This window comes from Phoca vitulina, unplaced genomic scaffold (assembly GCF_004348235.1).
Source record: "Phoca vitulina isolate PV1807 unplaced genomic scaffold, GSC_HSeal_1.0 scaffold9, whole genome shotgun sequence".
Classification (NCBI taxonomy): domain Eukaryota; kingdom Metazoa; phylum Chordata; class Mammalia; order Carnivora; family Phocidae; genus Phoca; species Phoca vitulina.
In genome coordinates this window covers 43,760,083-43,782,031 of record NW_022589712.1, presented here as the reverse complement: position 1 = coordinate 43,782,031, position 21,949 = coordinate 43,760,083, and the positions used below count along the sequence as shown (strand labels likewise).

The window sequence follows — 21,949 nt, the reverse complement described above, 5'->3', positions numbered from 1 at the left end:
AACTAAAAAGCTTCTGGATAACAAAGGAAACAACAAAATGAAAATGCAACCTACAGAATGGGAGGAAATATTTGCAAACCATATAGCTGATAAAAGGGGTTAATATCCAAAATATATAATGGTTGTACAACCCAATAGTAAAAATATATGATTTTTTTTAAAGTAAGCAAAGGACCTGAGTAGACATTTTTCCAAAGTAGACGTACAAATAGCCAACAGGTATATGGAAAGGTGCTTGACATCACTAATAATCAGGGAAATGCATCAAAAGCACAATGAGATATAACCTCACACCTGATAGGATGTCTGTTATCAAAAAGACAAGAGACAGCAAGGATGTGGAGAAAAGGGAATCCTTCTGTACTACTGATGGGAATGTAACTTGGTGCAGCCACTATAGGAAACAGTGTGAAGAGTCCTCAAAAAATTAAAACTAGAACTACCATATGATTCAGCAATCCCACTTCTGGGTATATATCCAAAGGAAATAAAATCAGTATCTCGAAGAGGTATCTGCACTCCCATGTTCATTGCAGCATATTTCACAATAGCCACAATATGGAAACAATCTAGGTGTCTATCAGTGGATGAATGGATAAAGAAGATGTAGCATGTGTGTTTATGCAATGGAATATTATTCTGCCATAAAAGATAAAATCATTCTGCCATTTGACCTAAAAAAGTTGACCTTGTAGAACCTGAGAGTAGAACAGTGGTTGCCCAGGGGCTGGAGGGTAGGGGAAATGGGGAGATGTTGATCAAAGAGCAGTAACTTTCAGTTATAAGATGAATAAGTTCTGGGAATCTAATGTATAGCATGGTGATTGTTGTTAATACTGTACTGTATACTTGAAATTTGCTAATAGATTTTTAAGTGTTCTCACCACATACACCAAAAAGTGGTAACTGTGTGAAGTGATGGATCTGTTAATTAAGTTGATTGTGGTAATCATTTCACAATGTATACATATATTAAATCAACACATTGTACACCTTTAAGAAATCACATGGTACAACCTAAATATATATAATTTTTGCTTGTCAATAATACCTCAAATAAATCTGGAAAAATAAATAAACAAAACTTTAGATTGCCAAGAAAACCAAGAACGGAGTTTGAAACTCTATTCTTTAGGGATATTTCAAAATACTAACATGTTTGAAAATTGTTTTGTTGTCATTCCTAAGGCATAGACGTGTCACACTGGGATACAGTTGGTCTAACACAGTCTGAAAGGGACTGGTATCACATGAATACTACTACTTAAGCACCACTGGAAGGATGCTGACTTAGTAGTTCATTTTCCAGAAGGGTAGCCAGAGGACGTCTTTGGGTTGTTGGTGGCCATGATTGACTTAATACTAACAGAAACCCTCCAAGGCTATATACTTCTGTGATTCAAGAAACAAAGGGGGATAGCAAGTGTCTTTTCCCTGTATTTTCTTGATCTCAAATTCCCTATAGCTGAGGCATTCACAGGGAGACGGTAAGCCCATTCCTCTCTTGGTTTACCAATGTGCTGAAGCTGGCATAATGCCTTAACATTGTTCTCAGTCATCAGGCTATTTATCAGTGCACCTGTTGCATCAAAGGAGCATTAGACAGTTGCGACAACTTAGGTACAGTGTGGAGGAGGGGCAGGTAGATAGAAAATATGCCTTCAGTAAAAAATATTGTTAGAATGAAATTGGAGTGTTTATTTTTCATCTCTCGAGGTTTTATTCATTTCCCCTTTGGAGGAATTTTCAAACATTGAATGAGACCTTTCTCCTTTCTTAAATTTGAAAGACAAAATCTTAATGTTCTCTCTTGGTATTTTGCCACATACTCATTAGATGCCCTCTGTGTTTTGGACAGTTTGGAAACATCGTCACAGCCCTTAATAGGTAAGCAAGTGAGCTAGGTGAAGTGTGTCCAACCTCTGAAAGTCCTTGGATTTACCCAAGTCTTGACATAAAAGAAAAGGAAGGAAAGGCTATTTGTAAATGGTTTCCGCTGGAGGCTAGTAAGTGACGGCTTTCCCCAGCAGTCCACATTATGAAAGGGTGGCTGTACCAAGGCAGACCAGAGTGAAGCCCTGGTGCAAGTTCAGAAGGCACTGGGCCACGTCCCTTCTCACTCTGGGGACTGCATTGCCCCATCAGGTATACCAGAAGTCACCCTGTCATGTTAACAGATTATCTCACAGATTTGCTCAAGTAGGAAAATGGTGAGCATACCACTTACGTTTACTAAAGCAACCCTTCATTATTCTTTGCTTCCTTCTTCAAAAAGTGTCAGTGGGTTCCCACAACTTGAGGACTAGACACTGGTCTTCAGTCAGTAGCCTTGGGAACAGCTCCACTTGTATGAACAGGCTCATGTCTTTTACAGAGAACGTGAATTTAATGAGAACACTCCTTTTCAGAATAAAAAAATCACGATGGCACTTTTGGTTTGTAATCTGCCTGATATTTTTGTTTGACCTGATGTTTTTACCACCATGCTTAGTCTTGGTAGCTTTTAAGAAGTTGGGACATTTTGTACCTCATGAACCAACCTGAGTTGTCTTTTAACAAATTCATCAAATTTTGTTGTTTTTTTCTTTACCAGCCCTCATCCCCCACTGAGTCTTTAAAAATCCTCCTTAGGTTGCCCTGTCTCAGGAGCTTTCTCTCCCATGTGTCTTTCTATCCTTTTCCATCTTAAAGGCAGCTGAGAGCCTTTTTGGGATTTCCCACTTAAAGACATCCCTTCCTTCTAACTGCCTTTTCCTCTAACCTTGAAGCAAGAGTGACAATATTAGATTTTTTTTTCTGTTAGAATCATTCCTACAGTAGAAATTTCAACAGGTTGAATTTCTTTTCAGTCATTATAATATTTAATTACGATAAGTACCCAATTTTTATTCTTACACAAAACCTTTTCCTCTAAAATAAATTGTGTCTAGCTCATGATGCAAAAATTGGATTTTGGCGTAATTTTGAGTTGTTTTTCAAGGCAGGCTATCAGAAGTCCTGAGACTTTATCATCAGATCCTTGTAAAGGGGCAATTGGAGTCATCTTTTGATGCAAAGAATGATGAAGAAAAATGTCAGCTAGCTTCCATTCAGAAAATCCTTTTATGACTTGAAAGCAAAAGCCAGATATATTTGTCTTGTAAAATGAGGCCTGGCTTCCCTACCTTTTTATCCTGAGTTCCCTGCATATTCTTCCAAGTAAAAGGCATAATTGATGATCTCAGTTGATTATACATTTTTCAAGCAGATTTTAATTGTGTGCAGAGAAGTTCAACACTTAGTGGAATCTAATTTTCCCAATTTTCTCTACTTCAAATACACTATACTGCATGCATACAAATTTGGTAAATATGTGACAAAATAATGGAATTTGACATGAGTCTTTATTTTCAAAGAAAGTGAATCACCAGTCCATTTGTATACTTTCTTTGTTTTTATTTATTCAGTAGATCTTAGAGTTAAATGTTTGCCATCTGGTGTCAGGGTTCACTAACATAATTAAAAATGCAAAGTTAAAAGCATTTTGTAATGAAAAATGTCAAAGTCATTTAAAAATGCATAAAGAAAAAAAAAACCAGTAACACAGTTGGCCTAAAAATATCGTCATCTTTTTTCTATTCTCCAAGAAGATGTTATTAGCAAGTGTGAGAAGGTCAAGTCGAAATTCCTATTAAAAATGAGATCTATTAGTTTCATAATAGTCATGTCAGGTAAGACTCTTTAAATATTCCTCATTTGGGGGCACCTGGGTGGCACAGTTGGTTAAGTGACTGCCTTCAGCTCAGGTCACGATCCCGGCATCCCACATCGGGCTCCCTACTCAGCGGGGAACCTGCTTCTCCCTCTGACCCCTCTCATGCTCTCTTTTACTCACTCACTCTCAAATAAATAAATAAAATCTTAAATAAATAAATAAATAAATATTCCTCATTTCTTTTTTGTTTACCTTCCCAGATTTCTAAAGGTAAGAAATCCTTTAAATTTTCCAAATTTGGGAGTAAAAGCACTAGTCAGAACTTGTGAAAATAAATCTGAGAAGCACATCAGCAACATTTTCTCTAGTTTTTTCTAAATGTATAATGCAATCTTACAGATAGATTTAAGTAGTCAGTATGAGTATGGGTACTTCTAAAATGTACCAAAAGGTAATAAGAGCTATGATTCTAGGCATTTACCATGAGCCAGATACTGTAGTAGAGAGACAGTTGCAAAAACTGTCTCATTTAGTGGTTATGACAGTCCTGTGAGGTATGCATTATTATCCCGACTTTATAGATGAACAAAGTGAGTCTCAGTGATTAGTGTCAGAGGCAAGATCCAAATCCATTTTCAAAGCATGTTCTTATTTTATGACACCATGCTGATTCTCTGGAGGAAGATGACAAATGTTCTTACCTTTCAAGCTAATGATTGAAAACTTACCTTTTAAGTCAATAAAAGTGAGAGTACACATTTCAAGGGATAATACAAGATGATTCCCTGGGATCCAGGAAGAAAACTTCGCCATCATGTTATATTTAAAAGAAAAAAATCTTTATTTTATACATAGAAAAAAATAAGAAAGTAATTAAGCTTGACTAATTTTTAATGTATAAATTGACCCTGGCACAATCACTCAATTTATAGATGAAATGGTTGAATTTTCTTTTTCCCTGCTGTGTAATTTTATTTTTCTTTTCTTTATCTTTTTCACTTTTCTGTTTACTCCTTCCCCTCTCCCTTCGTTCTTTCTTTTTAATGTGATGTAATTCACATACCATATAGTCCACTTATTTAAAGTGTACAATTCAATGGTTTTTAGTATATCAGTATTTAATATACAGAGATGTGCAACTAACAGCACAGTCAATTTTAGAACATTTCATCACCTCAAAAAGAAACTCCATACTCTTTAGCTAAAACCTCCCTATCTGCCCATCCTCCCAGCCCTAAGCAACCAGCTCTCTACTTCCTATCTCTGTAGATTTGCCTATTCTGGACATTTCATATAAAAGGAATCATATAATGTGTGGTCTTCTGTGACTGGCTTCTTTATCCTTTTTTAAAGATTTTATTTATTTATTTGAGAGAGAGAGCACGAGAGTGGGGTGAGGGGCAGAAGGAGAAGCAGCTCCCCCGCCCCCCCTGCTGAGCAGGGAGCCCAATGCAGGGCTCCATCCCGGGACCCTGGGATCATGACTTGAGCCGAAGGCAGATGCTTAACCGACTGAGCCACCCAAGCACGCTTGTAACTGGCTTCTTTAGATGGTCAACTCACTTAAGGTATGAGATTCTTTGACAGAAGCGTGGATGTTCTGTTTTCAGAGGGGTTTCATGGTAGCCCCCTGACTTCACTCAGTTTATGTGGATCTAGTTAAAGGATTTAGTGAATATATCTCTCAGTAACTAAATTTCACAAACTGATTCCTACACAAAACCTAAGAGTCAAAGATCATACCAAAATGTTCCAGAAATTAACAAGAAAAAATTTACTCAATTGAAACTTCTCTCTGACCTTTCTTCATTAACCACATTGCAAAATAAAACAAACACAATGAAATCTAATCATATGAAACAAAAATATCCACCAAAATTTGTAATGTCAATAAGATAATTTCAAATATGAACTTGCTTCCACATTTATTAGAGATGGGCTTCACTCTAAGTGTACATTGTGCCTTAAGATATTACCCGACACAATAAATAAAAAAAAATATATTTAAAACATAAATATAACTTTTGCAGTTTTGTTGGGGGGTTATGTTAAAGTCATCAATCCATTACTCTTAAAAATTCCATATAATGTAATAATTGTTTAATTAGCCTCGATTGGTATTTCTTATTAGTAAATAAATGATCAAAATCCTTATACTACTGGAGAAATTCTTCTTCCTATCACTGTAGAAATAACTATGAAACACAAGAAAAACAAGTGACAACAGACTAAAACATTCTTCTGTCGGCAGATGGTATTGAAAGATGCATAGAAAGCCATGCTGATGATTTGAAGAAGCACGTATTACAAGACTGTAGCTTTGCAATGTCAGGATGAAAGGTGTGTCTAGCATGCCCAGGTCAGATGTGGATTTGAAGCTAATGGACTTTCAGGGTGTCACACTTACACAAAGAGATCTGGTTCTTCGATCTTGCCTCTTACTGAAATGTTTTCCCCATAATAAAAGCAGGATTTGGTTCTAAGGGAATGAGCAGAGAAATTTGGGGACATTGTATCAAGAGCTTATTTCATTTCTCTTGCTCAGAGTTTCCAAAGAACAACTCCTACTGAATTAAAACTCTGTCCCATGCTGTAGGTTCCTCTGCTGCTTACCCATCTTTATCCATCTCTGCTATTATGATTCTCACTGATAAGTCAAGTGATTCTATGTATCAGTCTCTGCTTCTGAGACAGCACAGCATTCTCTTTCCTGGGATGGCATGCCAATTTCTCAATACCAAATTACATCTCTTCTATTATTTAAAACAAACAAATAAAAAGACTCAAAACTCTGTTCTCCATGAAACCCTTCCAGATTTGCTTTGTCTCATTTTAAGGTTAAAATGATCCCAATAACTTCAAGCAATTTTATATAAACCTACTTGAGTATATATTTTTATTTTCTCCATTTAGATAGTTTCACTTATTTAGTTCCATGTCTCTCTAAGCTTCTGGGAGGTAGGGGCCAAACATTCCTTTCTCATAACCTGTACTTAGCATGCCTTGGCAAATGCTACTAACTGATTTATTTCTCAGTGGCTAATCCCATAACTCACAGAGTTTGCACATAATAAATAGCAAACATTGCTGGTAACTCAGCTACCAAAAGAGTTTAATGAAATACCCAAAAGGAACGGACTTTAAGATCGAAGATACCAATTTCAAGAGTTGATGATTATACACCAGCATCTTCTAAAAATAAGTCAGAATCATGGAATAGAAGGAAATATAAAGCTAATTATCTTAGCCTGAGTTACCCAGAAAGCAGAGGTTTATGTGCTACTACTTTTTATTTAAAGACTGAAATCCCAGGGAGCAGGCATGAGGAACAGATGAAGGAAAGACAATACAAGAAGTACCCAACAGAGCATCTTGTGAGGCAGGACCTCCTCAGAGAACCTGAAAAAGTGACTGCTTCTTAGGACAGTCTGTCTAAGGGAGGAAGAAAGAAGAATTGACCTGTCTGCCGTAGTTTCTAGTGGTGAAGTGCAGTAATTCTCTTGCACTTTCCAGTTGCTGATGAGCGGGCACTAAGCAGATCCTCACAAGGTCTGGCCCTCAGCATCAATGTGGAATCCCCAGGGTAGAAGGCACAAGGTATACAGAATGGGCACGAGGCATTGGGCCACTGAGTTCGATCCACATAATGTTGGTTGTAGTCTGTGCACAATTGGTGGAGCTACCACGGGAGCTAGAATAAGTGACCAGAGACCTTGGAGGTAGGTCAGACCAAGAGGATTTGAAGGGAGAGCATAAGGGGTATCTCAGCCACTCGCCAGTTATACTTACTTTGTATAAGAAGGAACCGAAGCCCAGTGTAGAAGATGCCCAAGATTATGGAGCTTAATTAGTGGAACTCAAGAGCCAGAAGCTTCCAAATCCATATTTGGTGCTTTTACACTCTTCTATGCCACTTCTGTAGATTTATGACATACAATTTACATGCACAGTTGTGACCCATCCTCTCACACTAGAGTTTCAAATGTCTCCTACACTTAGTGCCTTGCCTCATAGATTCACTAAAATATCGTTTAGGGGGGCTTCTTGTGGCTTACTTGGTTTCCTCTAAAAAACAAAACAAAACAAAAACCTGATACCACAGAATAAGAGAATAGATTAAATTCCATGAATATAGAATTTGAAGCAAAGACACTCCAACTAATGTTAAATCTGTGGATATGTATATTTGCTTCTTGCCTAGTGATCTTCTTACGTAGAGGTCTAATTAATACTTAAATGTGATAAAACTTAAATGTGATAAAACCTTTCAGCAAAGAACTTCAAGAAGCCAATGTCCTTACTTCTGAAAACATGAATCTTTTCAAAGAACATAGTAGAACACATGTTTCTCCCATGTTCAAGTGAAATTGTTTTTAGTCAAGGGTGTTTACTGATGTGTTCTCTATGTATGTATATCTGAATTCATATGCTGACCCAAATCTATAATGGCTTGCCTGAGAATAGTTATCAGAATGAAGATGTCTCTACAGAAAGGTTGATGTGCTCTGATTCAAGATGATAACATAATTATTTCACTCTCATGCCAAAGAATTACAAAGTGATATGATTATATAACACTATGTTGAAATTTTTCATACCCTTTTGAAAGAATGTATTCTTATAACTGAGGGAAGAAAACAAGATTCAATTCATGTTTTATTTTAAATCTTATTAGTTTGAATATCTAATTTGTAACAAGTTTATTCACAAGGTCCTAAAGTCTATTTCTTTAACAGAATAAAGTGCTTGTGATAATGGTTATGTCAGTCTTTATGAATATAAGCTGTATTATAATAGGTATTCAGCTCCCAGCAGCACTATTTTTCCTGAGACTCATGCATTTTTCATTGTCTAGTCATTCTGAATTTAAAGTGGATAGGATGTCCTTTTAAATGCATAAACAAAGAAGATGAAAGTATGTATCATAGTCTCTTCTCAGTTTCTGTTACTAAAATCATAGGACCTCTGTTTCCTATGTTAGAATGCATCTGGTGTGTTATTCTATATATTGCATGAATAACCAGCAGCTCCCTGTGCAGAATTCCACTCAGCACCATATTTAGCATCATTTTTGCAAGATAGCACCTTACCAGGCTTGTTCAGAAAGGCAACAGAAAATAGCTTATTAACTCCGTGTCTAACTGGAAGATGGAATACAGTAAAAACAAGGTTGGTTTTCTCTTTCAAAGTTAGTAGTATTTCAAGGTAAGGTAAGCAGCCATCTTTCAAATCTTCTAAGACTTAGCCCTTTTTCATTTATAAATATTTGTTCACTCATAAACCTGTTTATTCATTCATTCTGTATTTATTGAGCATCTATTTCCTTTCAATCCAGCAATCCTCAAGGCACCAGGAACACAGAAATTAATAGAATACGTTCCCTTCTTTTCAGGAGCTATGAGTTACACAATTTGGTGAGTACAAATAGAGATAGGAGCATACAAATGAGGGCACTTAACTCAGCCTTGGGGAGCAGGGAGTAACCAAAACAAGGCTTTCTGGAGAAGATGGGTCTTCAGATTATGAAGAGTTAGGTGAAGGGACCACAGATCTATTGTGGTGGTTACCTATGCAAAACAACAACAACAACAACAAAAAACAACATAGTTCAGAATGATAAGGCAATAACAAGTGAACTGAAAAGATCCTAAAAAAGAGAGTGTTAGGGAGGACATTCTGTGAAACAAAGCACGGAAAGGATTTGTCCTGTGCTTAAAGACAACAAAAGAGAATTTGATGAGAGGAAGATGGCAGGGGTGGGGAGGCAGAATTAGCAGAGTTTACTATCTAGGTCCACATTTAGGTTTATTTATATTTTTATTTATTTACTTATTTTGCTTTGGTGACTCTAATAACTTAGCTCAGACGTGTAGACTACAATAGCTACAGAATCTAGCTTTATACAGTTGGGAAAGAACTCATGAACTAATCTGATAAAAGGCTCCTTCCATTCCTTTCTGTTTTACAAGTCATGTTTATTAGCATGACAGATAAAACAATAATTTGCATTTTGTATCAAATCATATCAAAGCAGCTAAATGACATGGTCACTAATTAAAAACAGAAATTAATTACTGCATATTTGCTATTTTGTTTGGCTGAAGAAACTAGAATAAGCCTGTGTTTACCTCCTGTTAAAAGGCATACATTACAGAGGTTTTGGTGGAAGAATTTTCATTAGTCAGTCTGGCTGGCTTTTTTTTTGCCTTTACTGTCCCCAGAATACTTCTAGAACCCAGCAACTGTTTCTAGCACTGTGCTCTGTGCTTTTGTGAGGACAAAGAGTGGTTTTTTTTTTGTTTGGTTGGTTTTGTTTTTTGGGTTTTTTTTTGCAGCATAATGGTGGTATAGCATAGTAATTAAGAAGTTGGGTTTTGGAGTCATATAACCTAGTTTCCATCTAAACTCTTCCCCATGCTAGCTCTGTGATCTTGAGGTGGTTGCTTAACCCCTCTAAGCATCAGTCTACTTAACTATAAAAATTTAATTCTCTATAAAATAGTAATATCTTTTATAAGCTGTTTTATGTAAGCCTAATGATAACCACAAAGGAAAAACCTGTAGTAAATATACAAAAGATAAAGAGAGAGGAATATAAGCATACACAGGAAAGTCATCAAACCACAAAGGAAGAGAGCAACAGAAAAAGAAAAAAAAACAGAACTGCAAAAACAGCCAGTAAACAATTAACAAAGTGGCAATAAGTACATACCTATCAATAATTACTTTAGGGGCACCTGGGTGGCTCAGTTGGTTAAGTGTTCGCCTTCGGCTCAGGTCATGACCCCAGGGTCCTGGGATCAAGCCCCGCATTGGGCTCTCTGCTCAGTGGGGGAACCTGCTTCTCCCTCTCCCTCTCCTTCTGCCTGCCGCTCTGCCTACTTGTGCATGCACTCTCTCTCTCTCTCTCTATGTTAAATAAATAAAATCTTAAAAAGAATAATTACTTTAAATGCAAATAGACTAAATTCTCCAGTCAAAAGACATTAGGTGGCTGATTGGATAAAAAAAAGACCCATTTTTATGTTGCCTACAAGGGACTCACTTTAGATATAAGGACACGCATAGACTGAAAGTGAAGAGATAGAAAAAGATATTCCATGCAAATGGAAACCACAAGAAAGCTGAAGTAGCTATACTTCTATCAGACAAAATAGAATCTAAACCAAAGACTATAATAAGACCCCAAAATGGGCATTACATAATAATGAAGTGGTCAATTCAGTAAGAGGATATAGCATTTGTAAATAAATATTTATGCACCCAACATAGGAGTACCTAAATATATAAAACAAATATTAATAGACCTAAAGGGAGAAATAGGCAACAGTATAATAATAGTAGGGGATTCTAATACCCCACTTACATCAATGGATAGAATATCCAGAGAGAAAATCAATGAGAAAATATTCATCTTAAGCAACACATTAGATCAGATGAACTATATATATATTATATATATTATATATATGGAACATACCATCCAAAAGTGACAGAATACACATTATTCTACAGTGCAATTAGAACATTTTTTTTTTAAAGATTTTATTTATTTATTTGACAGAGAGCAACATAGCGAGAGAGGGAACACAAGCAGGGGGAGTAGGAGAGGGAGAAGCAGGCTTCCCGCGGAGCAGGGAGCCCAATGTGGGGCTCAGTCCCAGGACCCTGGGATCATGACCTGAGCCGAAGGCAGACGCTTAACGACTGAGCCACCCAGGCGCCCCAACAATTAGAACATTTTTCAAGATAGATGATATGTTAGGCCACAAAACAAGTCTTAATAAATTTAAGAAGATTAAAATCATATCAAGCGTCTTTTCTGACCACAGTAGTATGAAACTAGAAATTATTCATATGAAGAAAACTGGAAAATTCACAAATATGTGGAAATTAAACAAGATGCTGCTGAACAACCAAAGTATCATTGGAGAAATAGAGAAGTAAAAAAATACCTTGAAGCAAATGAAAACAGAAACATACATACCAAAGTTTGTGGGATGCAGCAAAAGCTGTTCTAAGAAGGAAGTTCATGGCAACAAATGCCTACCTCAAACAACTTTTCAAAAAATATTTCAGAAAAGAAAACTTTCATACAAACAACCTAACTTTACACCTCAAGAACCAGAAAAAGAACAAACACACTTGAAGGAAAGAGAGGAAAGAAAGGAAGGGAATAAAGATTAGAACAGAGGTAAATGAAATAGAGACTAAAAAAGGTATAGAGAAAATCAATGAAACTAAGAGCTAGTTCTTTGAGAAGATAAAAATTGACAAGCCTTTAGTTATACTCATGAAGAAAAAAGGACAGAGGACTTAAATAAAATTAGTCATGGAAGAGATTTTACAACTGATACCACAGAAATACAAAGGATCATAAGAGACTGATGTGAACAGTTATATGCCAACAAACTGGACAAACTAGAAAACTGGACAAATTCCTAGAAACATACAACCTACCAAGACTGGATCACGATGAAATAGAAAATCTGAACAGGCCAATTACTAGTAAGGAGATTGAATCAGTAATCAAAAACCCCCAACAAACAAAAGTCCAGGACCAGATGACCTCACTGGTAAATTGAATCAAACATTCAAAGAAGAATTAAACCAATCCTTGCTCAAGCTCTTCCAAAAAATAGAAGAGGAGGGAACTCTTCCAAACTCATTTTATGAGGCCAACATTATCTTCATATCAAACCAGACAAGGACATCACAAGGAAAAAAAGATAAGAGCCAATATCCCCATTAACATAGATGCAGAAATCCTTAACAAAATGTTAGCAAACCAAATTTAACAATACATTAAAAGGATCATATACCATGATCAAGTGGGATTTATTCCAGGGATTCAGGGACGGCTCAACATCTGCAAATCAGTCAGTTTGAGACACCACATTAACAAAATGAAGGAGAAAAATCATATGATCATTTTAGTAGATGCAGAAAAAGCATTAGACAAAATTCAGATCCTTTTATGATAAAAACTCTCAACAAAGTGGGTATCCTCAACATAATAAAAGCCATATGTGACAAGCCCACAGCTAACATCATACTCAGTGGTGAGAAGCTAAAAGCATTTCTTCTAAGATGAAGAACAAGATGAGGATGCCAACTCTTGCCATGTTCATTCAACGCAGTACTGGAAGTCCTAGCCAAAGTAATTAGGCAAGAAAAGAAATCAAATGAATCTGAATTAGAAAGAACTGTCACTATTTGCAGAACACATGATATTATATATAGAAAACACTAAAAAGTACCTCAAAAACTATTACAACTAATAAATGAATTCAGTAAAATTGCAGGCTACAAAATCAATACACAAAAATCTGTTTATTTCTTTATATTAATAACAAACTATCAGAAAGAGAATAAAGAAAATAATCTCATTTACAATTGTGTCAAAAACAATAAAATGCCTAGGAATAAACTTAACCTAGGAGGTAAAAGACCTGTATTGAAAACTATAAGACATGAATGAAATTGAAGAAGACACAAATAAATGGAAAGATATTTTGTGCTCTGGGTTGGAAGAGTCAGTGCTGTTAAAATGTTCATACTATCCGAGGCAATCTATAGATTTGGTGCATTCCCTACAAAATTCCAATAACATTTTTCAAAGAAATAGAACAAATAAGTTTAAAATTTGTATGGAGCCACAAAAAAAAAAAATAAATAAATAAAAACAAAAACTGATAGCCAAAGCAATCTTGAGAAAGAACAAAGCTGGAGGCATCATGCTTCCTGATTTCAAACTTTATTACAAAGCTATAGTAATTAACATAGTATAGTGTTGGCATAAAGACAAATACATAGATCAATGGAACAGAATAGAAAGCTCAGAAATAAACCAATGCATATATGGTCAATTAATTTACACCAAAGGAGCCAAGAATTTACAATGGGGAAAGGACAATCTCTTCAATAAATGGTGCTGGGAAAATTAGACAGTCACATGCAAAAGAATGAAACTTGACCACTATCTTATACAAAAGTTAACTCAAAATCCATTAAGACTTGAACATAAAACCTGAAACCATAAAACTCCTAGAAGAAAACATAAGCAGTAAGCTCCTTGACATGGGTCTTGGTGATGATTTTTTTCAATCTGACACCAAAATCAGAAGCAGCAAAAGTAAAAAGAAGTGAGACTATATTATGCTAAAAAGCATCTGCACAGCAAAGAAAACTATCAACAAAATTAAAAACAACCTACTGAATGGTAGAAAATATTTGCAAATCATATATCTGATAAGGGGCTAATATCCAAAATATATAAAGAACTCATAAAACTTAATGCCAAAACAACAGCAACAACAACAAACAAAAACAAAAAAACCTCAATGGCAAGAATACAAACAATCCAATTTAAAAAAGGACAGAGGATCAAAATAGACATTTTCCCAAAGACATAAAGACGTCCAACAGGTACATGAAAAGATATTTGGCATCATTAATTATCAGGGAAATGCAAATCAAAACCACAGTGAGATATCACTTCACACCTGTTAGAATGATTATTATAAAAAAAGACAAGAAATAAGTGTTGGCAAAGATGTGGAAAAGAGGAAATAGTTGTGCACTGTTGGTTGGAATGTAAATTGGTACAGCCACTATGGAAAACAGTATGGAAGTTTTAAAAAAAAAATTAAGAATAGAACTACCCATATGATCCAGCAATTCCACTTTTGGGTATTTATGTGAAGAAAATAAAAACACTAACTAGAAAAGATTGTTCATGTTCATTGAACATGTTCATGTTCGTTGCAGTGTTATTTACAATGGCCAAGATATGGAAACAACCATAATCTATCAATTGATAAGTGGATACAGAAATTGTGGTGTGTATATGGTGCTGTGTGCCATATTGTTCAACCATAAAAAGAATGAATTCTTGCCATTTGCGACACAGAGATGGATCTTAAGGGCATTATGCTAAGTGATATAAGTCAGACAGAGAAAGACAAATACTGTATGATCTCTCTTATATGTGGATTTTTTTTCTTATTAAAAAAAGCACATAGATAAATAGAACAGATTGGTCATTGTCAGAGCTGTGGGGTTTGGGGGTTGGGAGAAATGGGTGAAAGGGGTCAAAAAGTAACAAGAATAAAAAAACAGACAAGTTGAGAGGGAGAGATCTTTGTGTGTACCTATAATCACATTTGTCCCTGCTTTTTGAACAAAGGACACTGCATTTTCATTTTTTTTTTTAAAGATTTTATTTATTTGACAGAGAGAGACACAGTGAGAGACGGAACACAAGCAGGGGGAGTGGGAGAGGGAGAAGCAGGCTTCCCGCAGAGCAGGGAGCCCGATGCTGAGCTCGATCCCAGGACCCCGTGATCATGACCTGAGCCGAAGGCAGACGCGTAACGACTGAGCCACCCAGGCGCCCCCGTATTTTCATTTTTCACTAGGAACTGCAGTTATGTAGCCAGGCCTATTCTACTTGAAACTGAGTTCCTTAAGATCTGGGCACATGCTTATTCATCATATTATTCTGTGTCTAGTATAATATATGACATTTATTAGATAATAAAAAATGCTTTTTGAGATAATTTTTATTAATTTGATTTATAGCATATATGTGTGTATCTATAAAACATCTAAATATCTACATATTTATTTATACATCTATATAGTATAAATTAGTAGAAATATATACTGTGAATGTATAATGATATATGCAGTAGATAGATGGGTATAAAATATTGAGAAAACAGACTTCTAAATGTTTTGGTCTTCCAGTTATCATTCTGTATTAAGAGACTACTGCTTTAGTCCCTTTGAATTTAAAAGGTCATTAATTCAAATGCTAATGTAATCAATACTGTATTTTAAAAACTCTAAAAAGTAGATTAACATCTGGTAAGTGGATTCATTGCACCATAAGCTTTCAGAATGTGCCCAGTGTCAGCGCATTTCTATGAGAAATAAATACAAAAGGAGTACCTGCCTCATTCTGTTATTATGAGGATTAAATAAGATAGGATATATAAAGCTAAGCCCAGGACTTGGCACAGGGTGAAAACTTATTAAATATGAATCATTATTGTTATTTCTCCTTAACTGGTCTCACTTTGTAGTAAGTTATTTGGGAACTCATCCCTAAAATCTTGGTTAGTAGCTCCCCAGTGACAAGGACCGTGTCTTACTCATCTTGGCATACATAATGCCTGACATGTAGATGGCTGGTTTATAGTATATTGGTACATATGCATCAGAAGGACTAAAATTTATTCTCTTACAGAAGTAACCAGTCATTTTTGGTGGCTTGGTTTTGTTCAGGAAAGGCACAGGATATTGCAAAGTTTTTGAATACCATGGTTGTAATTTAATCAGCTGTAGGAATTACCACATCGTGGCAGTTTTTAACCTTCTTTTCCCAAGGAGACATACTCGATACCCAGTATTCTCCAGTGGATGTACTCAGCACTGGGAGCAACAAATTAGTTGTAACTCTCCCCATTTCCCTTCCACTTAAGGATGTAAGTTATTATGCAAGTAATCAAGAGTGACCCAGTGAGATGATGATCATGAATCCATCTAAATTAAAATTTTTAATCATTTTATACATTATTATTTTAACTATTAGCATAATTATTGTGTTTTGTGATGACTAGCTCAAACTTCTTTGAAGAATTCTTTGAATTCTTCAAAATTCTTCAAAGTCAAAACTTTTATATCTTACCACTTCCTGCCTACTTAGTCATAGGTAACTATTCCCTCTGTGAAATTCTCTGTTCCCTTGGTTTCCATGATACCAGTATTGCTCTGGTACTCTCCACTGTGCCAAAACTCGTCTTTCAAAGGCTAGCATTGACTACAAATTATCTTCTATCAATCCTCATTCTCTCTACCCTCTAAGCAACATTCAATATTACAACTACCTCCTCCATGAAAGTCTCTGCTTCCTTGGTTTCTCTTATAGCAAGAGCTATCCTGGTTTTCCCCTTAGCCTTCTAACCACTTCTGACTCCAATGATGTGCCTCTTCTTTCTCCCCTAACCCCGATCTGGGAATTCCTCAAGGATTTTTCCTAGGCCCTCTTATTCTCTCTCCCATTCTCCCTTCCTTGGTGATATCATCTATGTCTAGTACTTTAGCCATCACTCTTAGGTGTATAACTTCTGCATATTTGTCTCCTGGTTGACCTCCCTATCCAACTCTTATCTCTCGTTTCTAATACTGCTGGATCGTTTGGAAGTTCATCTGGTGGCTCAAATTCAATATACCAAAAATATTTCTTATCTTTGCACTAAAACCAACTCCTTTTCACAATTTTTGTTAGTGGATATCATACTTCTGTTAGGCTGGCTTAAAAACCTTTGAGATAATTCTGGTACTTCTCTTTACCTCTGCCTTTCTTTTTTATCACCTTTCAATTCAACAAAACTGTTCAGGGTTGCCTAGGCCTATCTCTGCACTATCTTTGAATCCCTTCATTTTCTACTTCTTCTGAATGGTATTGCCCAGCTCTAGATACGGTGAAGAACATCGTACAGACTTCATAGTCTGGCAGAGGGAAAAAGAGGGTAAAATCAGTAATTATAATACAATGATGTAGAAGTAAAGGAGAAACATCCCAGAGAGGACAGGTAAGACTTCTTAAACGGGGTGACATATAAGCCAAATCTTAGAAGATGAATAGGAGTCAGACTGATAAAGGCAGGATGAACATTCTGGAAATAGTAATAACACATGCAAAGGAATGCCAGCAAAGAAGACCATAACTCATTGTTGAGGTGTAAGTAGCTCTGTAGGACTAGAGCTCTGACTTCATGCGGAAAGCAGGAGGTAAAAAGAGTGGAGGGAGCGCATTTAGGGCCTTGTTTTCAGTTACCTGTTGCTCCATAACTAACCACTGCAAATTTCATACCCTAAAACAATAACCATTGATTGTTTCTCACAGTTCTCCGATTGGGCAGCCGTCTCTGGGGATGGCTCATCTCTGCTCCATGTGGCACAGGCTGGTACTGCTCCACTGGGGCAGGAGGATCCAGGATCCTCACTCACATGTCTGATGCTTCAGCTGGGGTGGCATTGGCTGGGTTTCTCTTTTTCTTTTCGCATGGTCTCTCAAGATTCTGTAGCCTAGGTTCTTTACATGAAAGCTGTATCTGAAGAGAGCAAAAAATGGAAGCTGCAGAGCTTCTTAGGGATCAGCCCAGAAGTCACATGACCTCTTTCCCCCTACATTCTGTTGGCCAAAGTAAGTCACAAGATAAGCTCAGTTAGAAAAGGAGAAATAGATCCCACCTCCCTTTGAGAGGAGCAGCGTGAATGCAGAGGGGCAGGAGGAAACGTTGGCAGCCATCTTCGTAGACGATGTACCACAGGCCTTATAGATCACTGCATTTTAGAGGGTACCATTGTAGGATTTTAAGCAGCAGATTGATATTTTAGACATATATGTTTAAATATATGTCTTTGATTCCTTAATAAAGATTGAATACGGGGGGTCAGGGCCGGTCCCTGGGAACAGGGCCGCCAGTGAGAAACCTCTACCTGTGTGTCACAGGTTAGCCTCAGGGAAGAAGGCCTTCTCTGTGGGCCCTCATGCCTTGCCACAATTTTCCTCCTCATGGAAACAAATGGAATGACCAAAATGTGATCGATGCTTTCTAATTTTTTTCTTTTTCTTTCTTTCTTTTTTTTTTTTTTTAAGCAAGACACCACCCAGGTATCTGCCCAGCACTCTGCCCCTTTCAGAAACATGGGTTCACATCTGCCATGGGGGAGGAAATATGTAACATTGTAAATCCTCTGACCAATGCTTTTTTGTTTAGAAATACTACTCCTTGCTTATTTTACCTTGCTGCTTCTATAAATAAACCAGGAAAGTCAGATGGGACTTTTGGGGAAGGCAGAAGCCTGCTTTGTATTTCCAGGGGCTCTTCCTGAGTCAGGTGATGCAGATTTATATGATCATAAAGCCCATATGAGCACTTTATTTCTATGCAAAGTGAACCCCTCGACTCTTGCCTTTAGTCCCTACTACAGTGGTCTACTATGCCTGTGAAGAAGCCACAGAAAATATTTACAGAATGTGAAATGTTTTATTATACCACCTCAGGAACTAAATTTCCTTCATGAGTAGCAATTTTAATATGCAAGCAATTGTAACTTGTGTAGGGGAGAGCAGACTAGTGCTTATCGGTGCTTGCTAGAGCAAACAAGGATCCAAAATCTGGGAATGGAAAGGAGATGGTGCTTCTGGATTTTCAGATGTTCCTGGATCCAAGATTTCAATCTATAAACAAAAGTCTCTCCTTGTTGGTATGAGAACCTGAGGATAAGGTTACAGTGTGGTACCTCTTTGTCAGTGTGCAGATGTTCTCTGGGGTTTCTGAACACTTAGTGAATGCGATGGTGGGCATCAGGGATGATGTTAATTCCCCCCCGCCCCCACAGGCTCCAGAGTGCCGTGGCCAGAAGCCAGGATCACTTGGAGAGATTTGGTCTCAAATCCCAGCTTTGCCACTTCCTAGTTATTTGACAATGAGGAAATTCCTTAACCCCTCTAAACTCTGGGTTTTTTTTTCCTGTATAAAACCTCACTAAAAATTGCACCTCTCTCATAGGATTGCTGTAATGGATAAAAAGAAATATTATTTATTGTACTTAGCACACAAGTGCTCAATAAATTTTAACTGTTATTGTTTTAATGGACTTCCAGCTGATGTTTGCTGTTTCTCTTTACTTTTCAGGGAGATGTTAATCTCTGTGGCTCTGGGACAGGTGTTATCCCTTCTTATTTGTGGAATTGGCTTGACCAGCAAGTACCTGTCAGAAGATTTCCATGCCAATACACCAGTCTTCCAGAGTTTCCTCAATTACATCCTTCTCTTTTTGGTCTATACCACCACACTAGCTGTCAGACAAGGTAAGCATGCCAAAACCCATATGCAGCTTGGAATATAGCTCAATTTCTTTTTTACAAACATCTAAAAGAATGATGAGCCGTGACTAAATTAACTTTTTTTCACTTACAGCATCATAAGCCAATTCAGAACCTCAAATCTCACTTTTCTGTTTTGCAGTAATAAAGCAAACAGAATGAACAAATAAATCACAAAGAAGCATAAATTGTGTGAATTCAGCGGGAAGTGGAAAATGCATGTATAGGCAAAATGTACAATTGCTCACTATCTGAATTTCTGTTAACATTCCTTGTACCCCTCAGTGAATCTAAATAGAGTGCTTCCCTGGAAGCTGGAAAGGCCTGATGCAGCTAATGCCAGTCCTGAGAAATCCAAAGGAAATACAGACAAATGTATGTTCCTTAGAAAAATGTCATAAGAAACATAAAAATAGTAAACACAATCGACTCTGGTAATAATAAAGGGGAAAAGAAAGGAAAGAAAACTACCACAAATGGTCAGAGGAGATGTTCTGTCTAAATTTAAAATAGCTAAAGCAATAAAACAAGTCCTCCAAGAATCAATGCAAGAAAAACTTTTTAATTGGCACCTGAAGTTGAAATCCTTGGGGTGTATCTCTGGAGAGTATAATTCAGAATCTTATCACTATAACACTGAATCTGGTGTAAATACTCTTTCCTCTGGCCCAGAAATAGCCAACAATTCACCCCCAGAAGCTGTTGACTGTGAAATATGCATTGAAAAATAATCACTAATAGGTTTAAAGACAATTATATACCTTAATAATAAATAAGGATACATCAGTAGCTTTACTCATCAACCCTAATAGTCATACTTTTTTGAAACTTTTATAAGAACCATATCTAGTATTTCATTTTTACACTTACTTAAATGGTCATCCAGAATAATATTGCTTAATTATAACAATGTGGCCAATACTAGATTTTATTCAGTTGGGACTGAGTTCCAGTTTAACTTAGGTTTGTTTTAAGTACTGGAAAAGCTAATTTCATTTACTTCTCAAAAAATCATATTATTGGTGTTTGTTTGTTTGTTTTTTTAATTTAACAACAGTAGACATAATTTAAGAATAAAATTTCAAATAAAACCTCAGGTTACAAAAGTTCTAGACAGTGAGTCTCAGCTATATTTCCTCAGTGTGATCCGGAAGCTAACAGTTTGAACACTACAAATGCGAAAAAGAAAACCCACAAAATTCACAGGAAAGTGGTGAATTTATCTTCTCAAGATTTTTAGAACTAAATAGTCTAGACTATGAGATGGTGAACTGCAACAAGTCTTTGGGTTCTTGTCCATCTTACTTTCCAGGAATCCAGAGATTTAACAGAAACCTTCATGAGGAAAAAATAAAATCAAGTCACTTTAAGAAACAGAGAGAAAATTTCAGTCAGAAAAGCTTAGAAAACTAAATGTAGCGAAAGACCTAAAGTTTATAATGCTACCTTCTATCAAGACTCTATAATGTGCCAGACACTATGGATGTAAGTTATCTCCATTATTCCTTCAGTCCAAGGAAATAAGTATTATTATCCAAAATTTTATAAGTTCCTGTGTCAGGAACCTGCTCTAGGCTGTAGAACTAGTTGCTGTAAGGCTCACCCTATGCCAAGGTCATGTGCCTCCCGGGACTCCCTGTAACCCCATGTGGGGTTTAGGGGATGCAGAAGGAGGAAAAGAAGATACTTTTGAACAAAAGGAAGGGGTTTTGCTTGAATTTAAAAGCCCTGAATAAGAAACCTGCCCTGGGGCCAGGTCTACTGAGGCATAGCAATGAAGTCAAGAGGATGTGGTCTCGGGGATGGGTGGGAAGGGTAGACAGGGGAGAGGCACACCTGGCAAGAGGCCAAAGACTAGGACAAGGAATTTGGAGGCCCTTCGGAAAAAAGATTGAAGGGCGCCTGAGGAAATTCTGTTTATCCCAACCAGTGATGGAGAGAATCAGTTTCTAAAATGCCCTATCTGGAGATTTCTGCCATTGCCTCAGATGATCACTTGATTCACTGATATGTCTTTATGTGGGTGTTTACTCAGAATGTTTGTTTTAATCTTCATCTTTAGAAGTTTTAATAGGCTGGCATTAAGCTAACATCTGGAAATCAACATAGTAATTACATTAATTTTGTATAGGCTGATTCAGTACTATGTTCTAGAGACATAATAATCTCTTTCCTTGTGCACCTCACGATTTAAGAGAGAATGAAAAACAGAGCATAGAGGATGAGAGGATGGGAAGTCTGGTGTGTGCAGGGGACGTGCTCTCATAGCCACAATTTCTTCTTTCCTGGTGCTTCCTGACCACTCCTCCCAGAGGGCTGCAGAGCAGGACTGAACAAGATTACAGTCTTTC

General features: G+C 36.7%; 1 protein-coding gene across 2 annotated transcripts in view; it reads left to right on the top strand.

The window, feature by feature from the left end:
- SLC35F1 (solute carrier family 35 member F1) overlaps positions 1-21,949 on the top strand; it is a 383,113-nt gene that overhangs the window by 216,752 nt on the left and 144,412 nt on the right. For both annotated transcript variants that reach the window (XM_032407995.1, XM_032407994.1), the window contains exon 2: positions 19,408-19,583. In XM_032407995.1, the coding sequence (XP_032263886.1) occupies positions 19,412-19,583 (172 nt within the window). In that variant the 5' untranslated portion in view covers positions 19,408-19,411. The remainder of the gene's footprint in view (positions 1-19,407; positions 19,584-21,949) is intronic.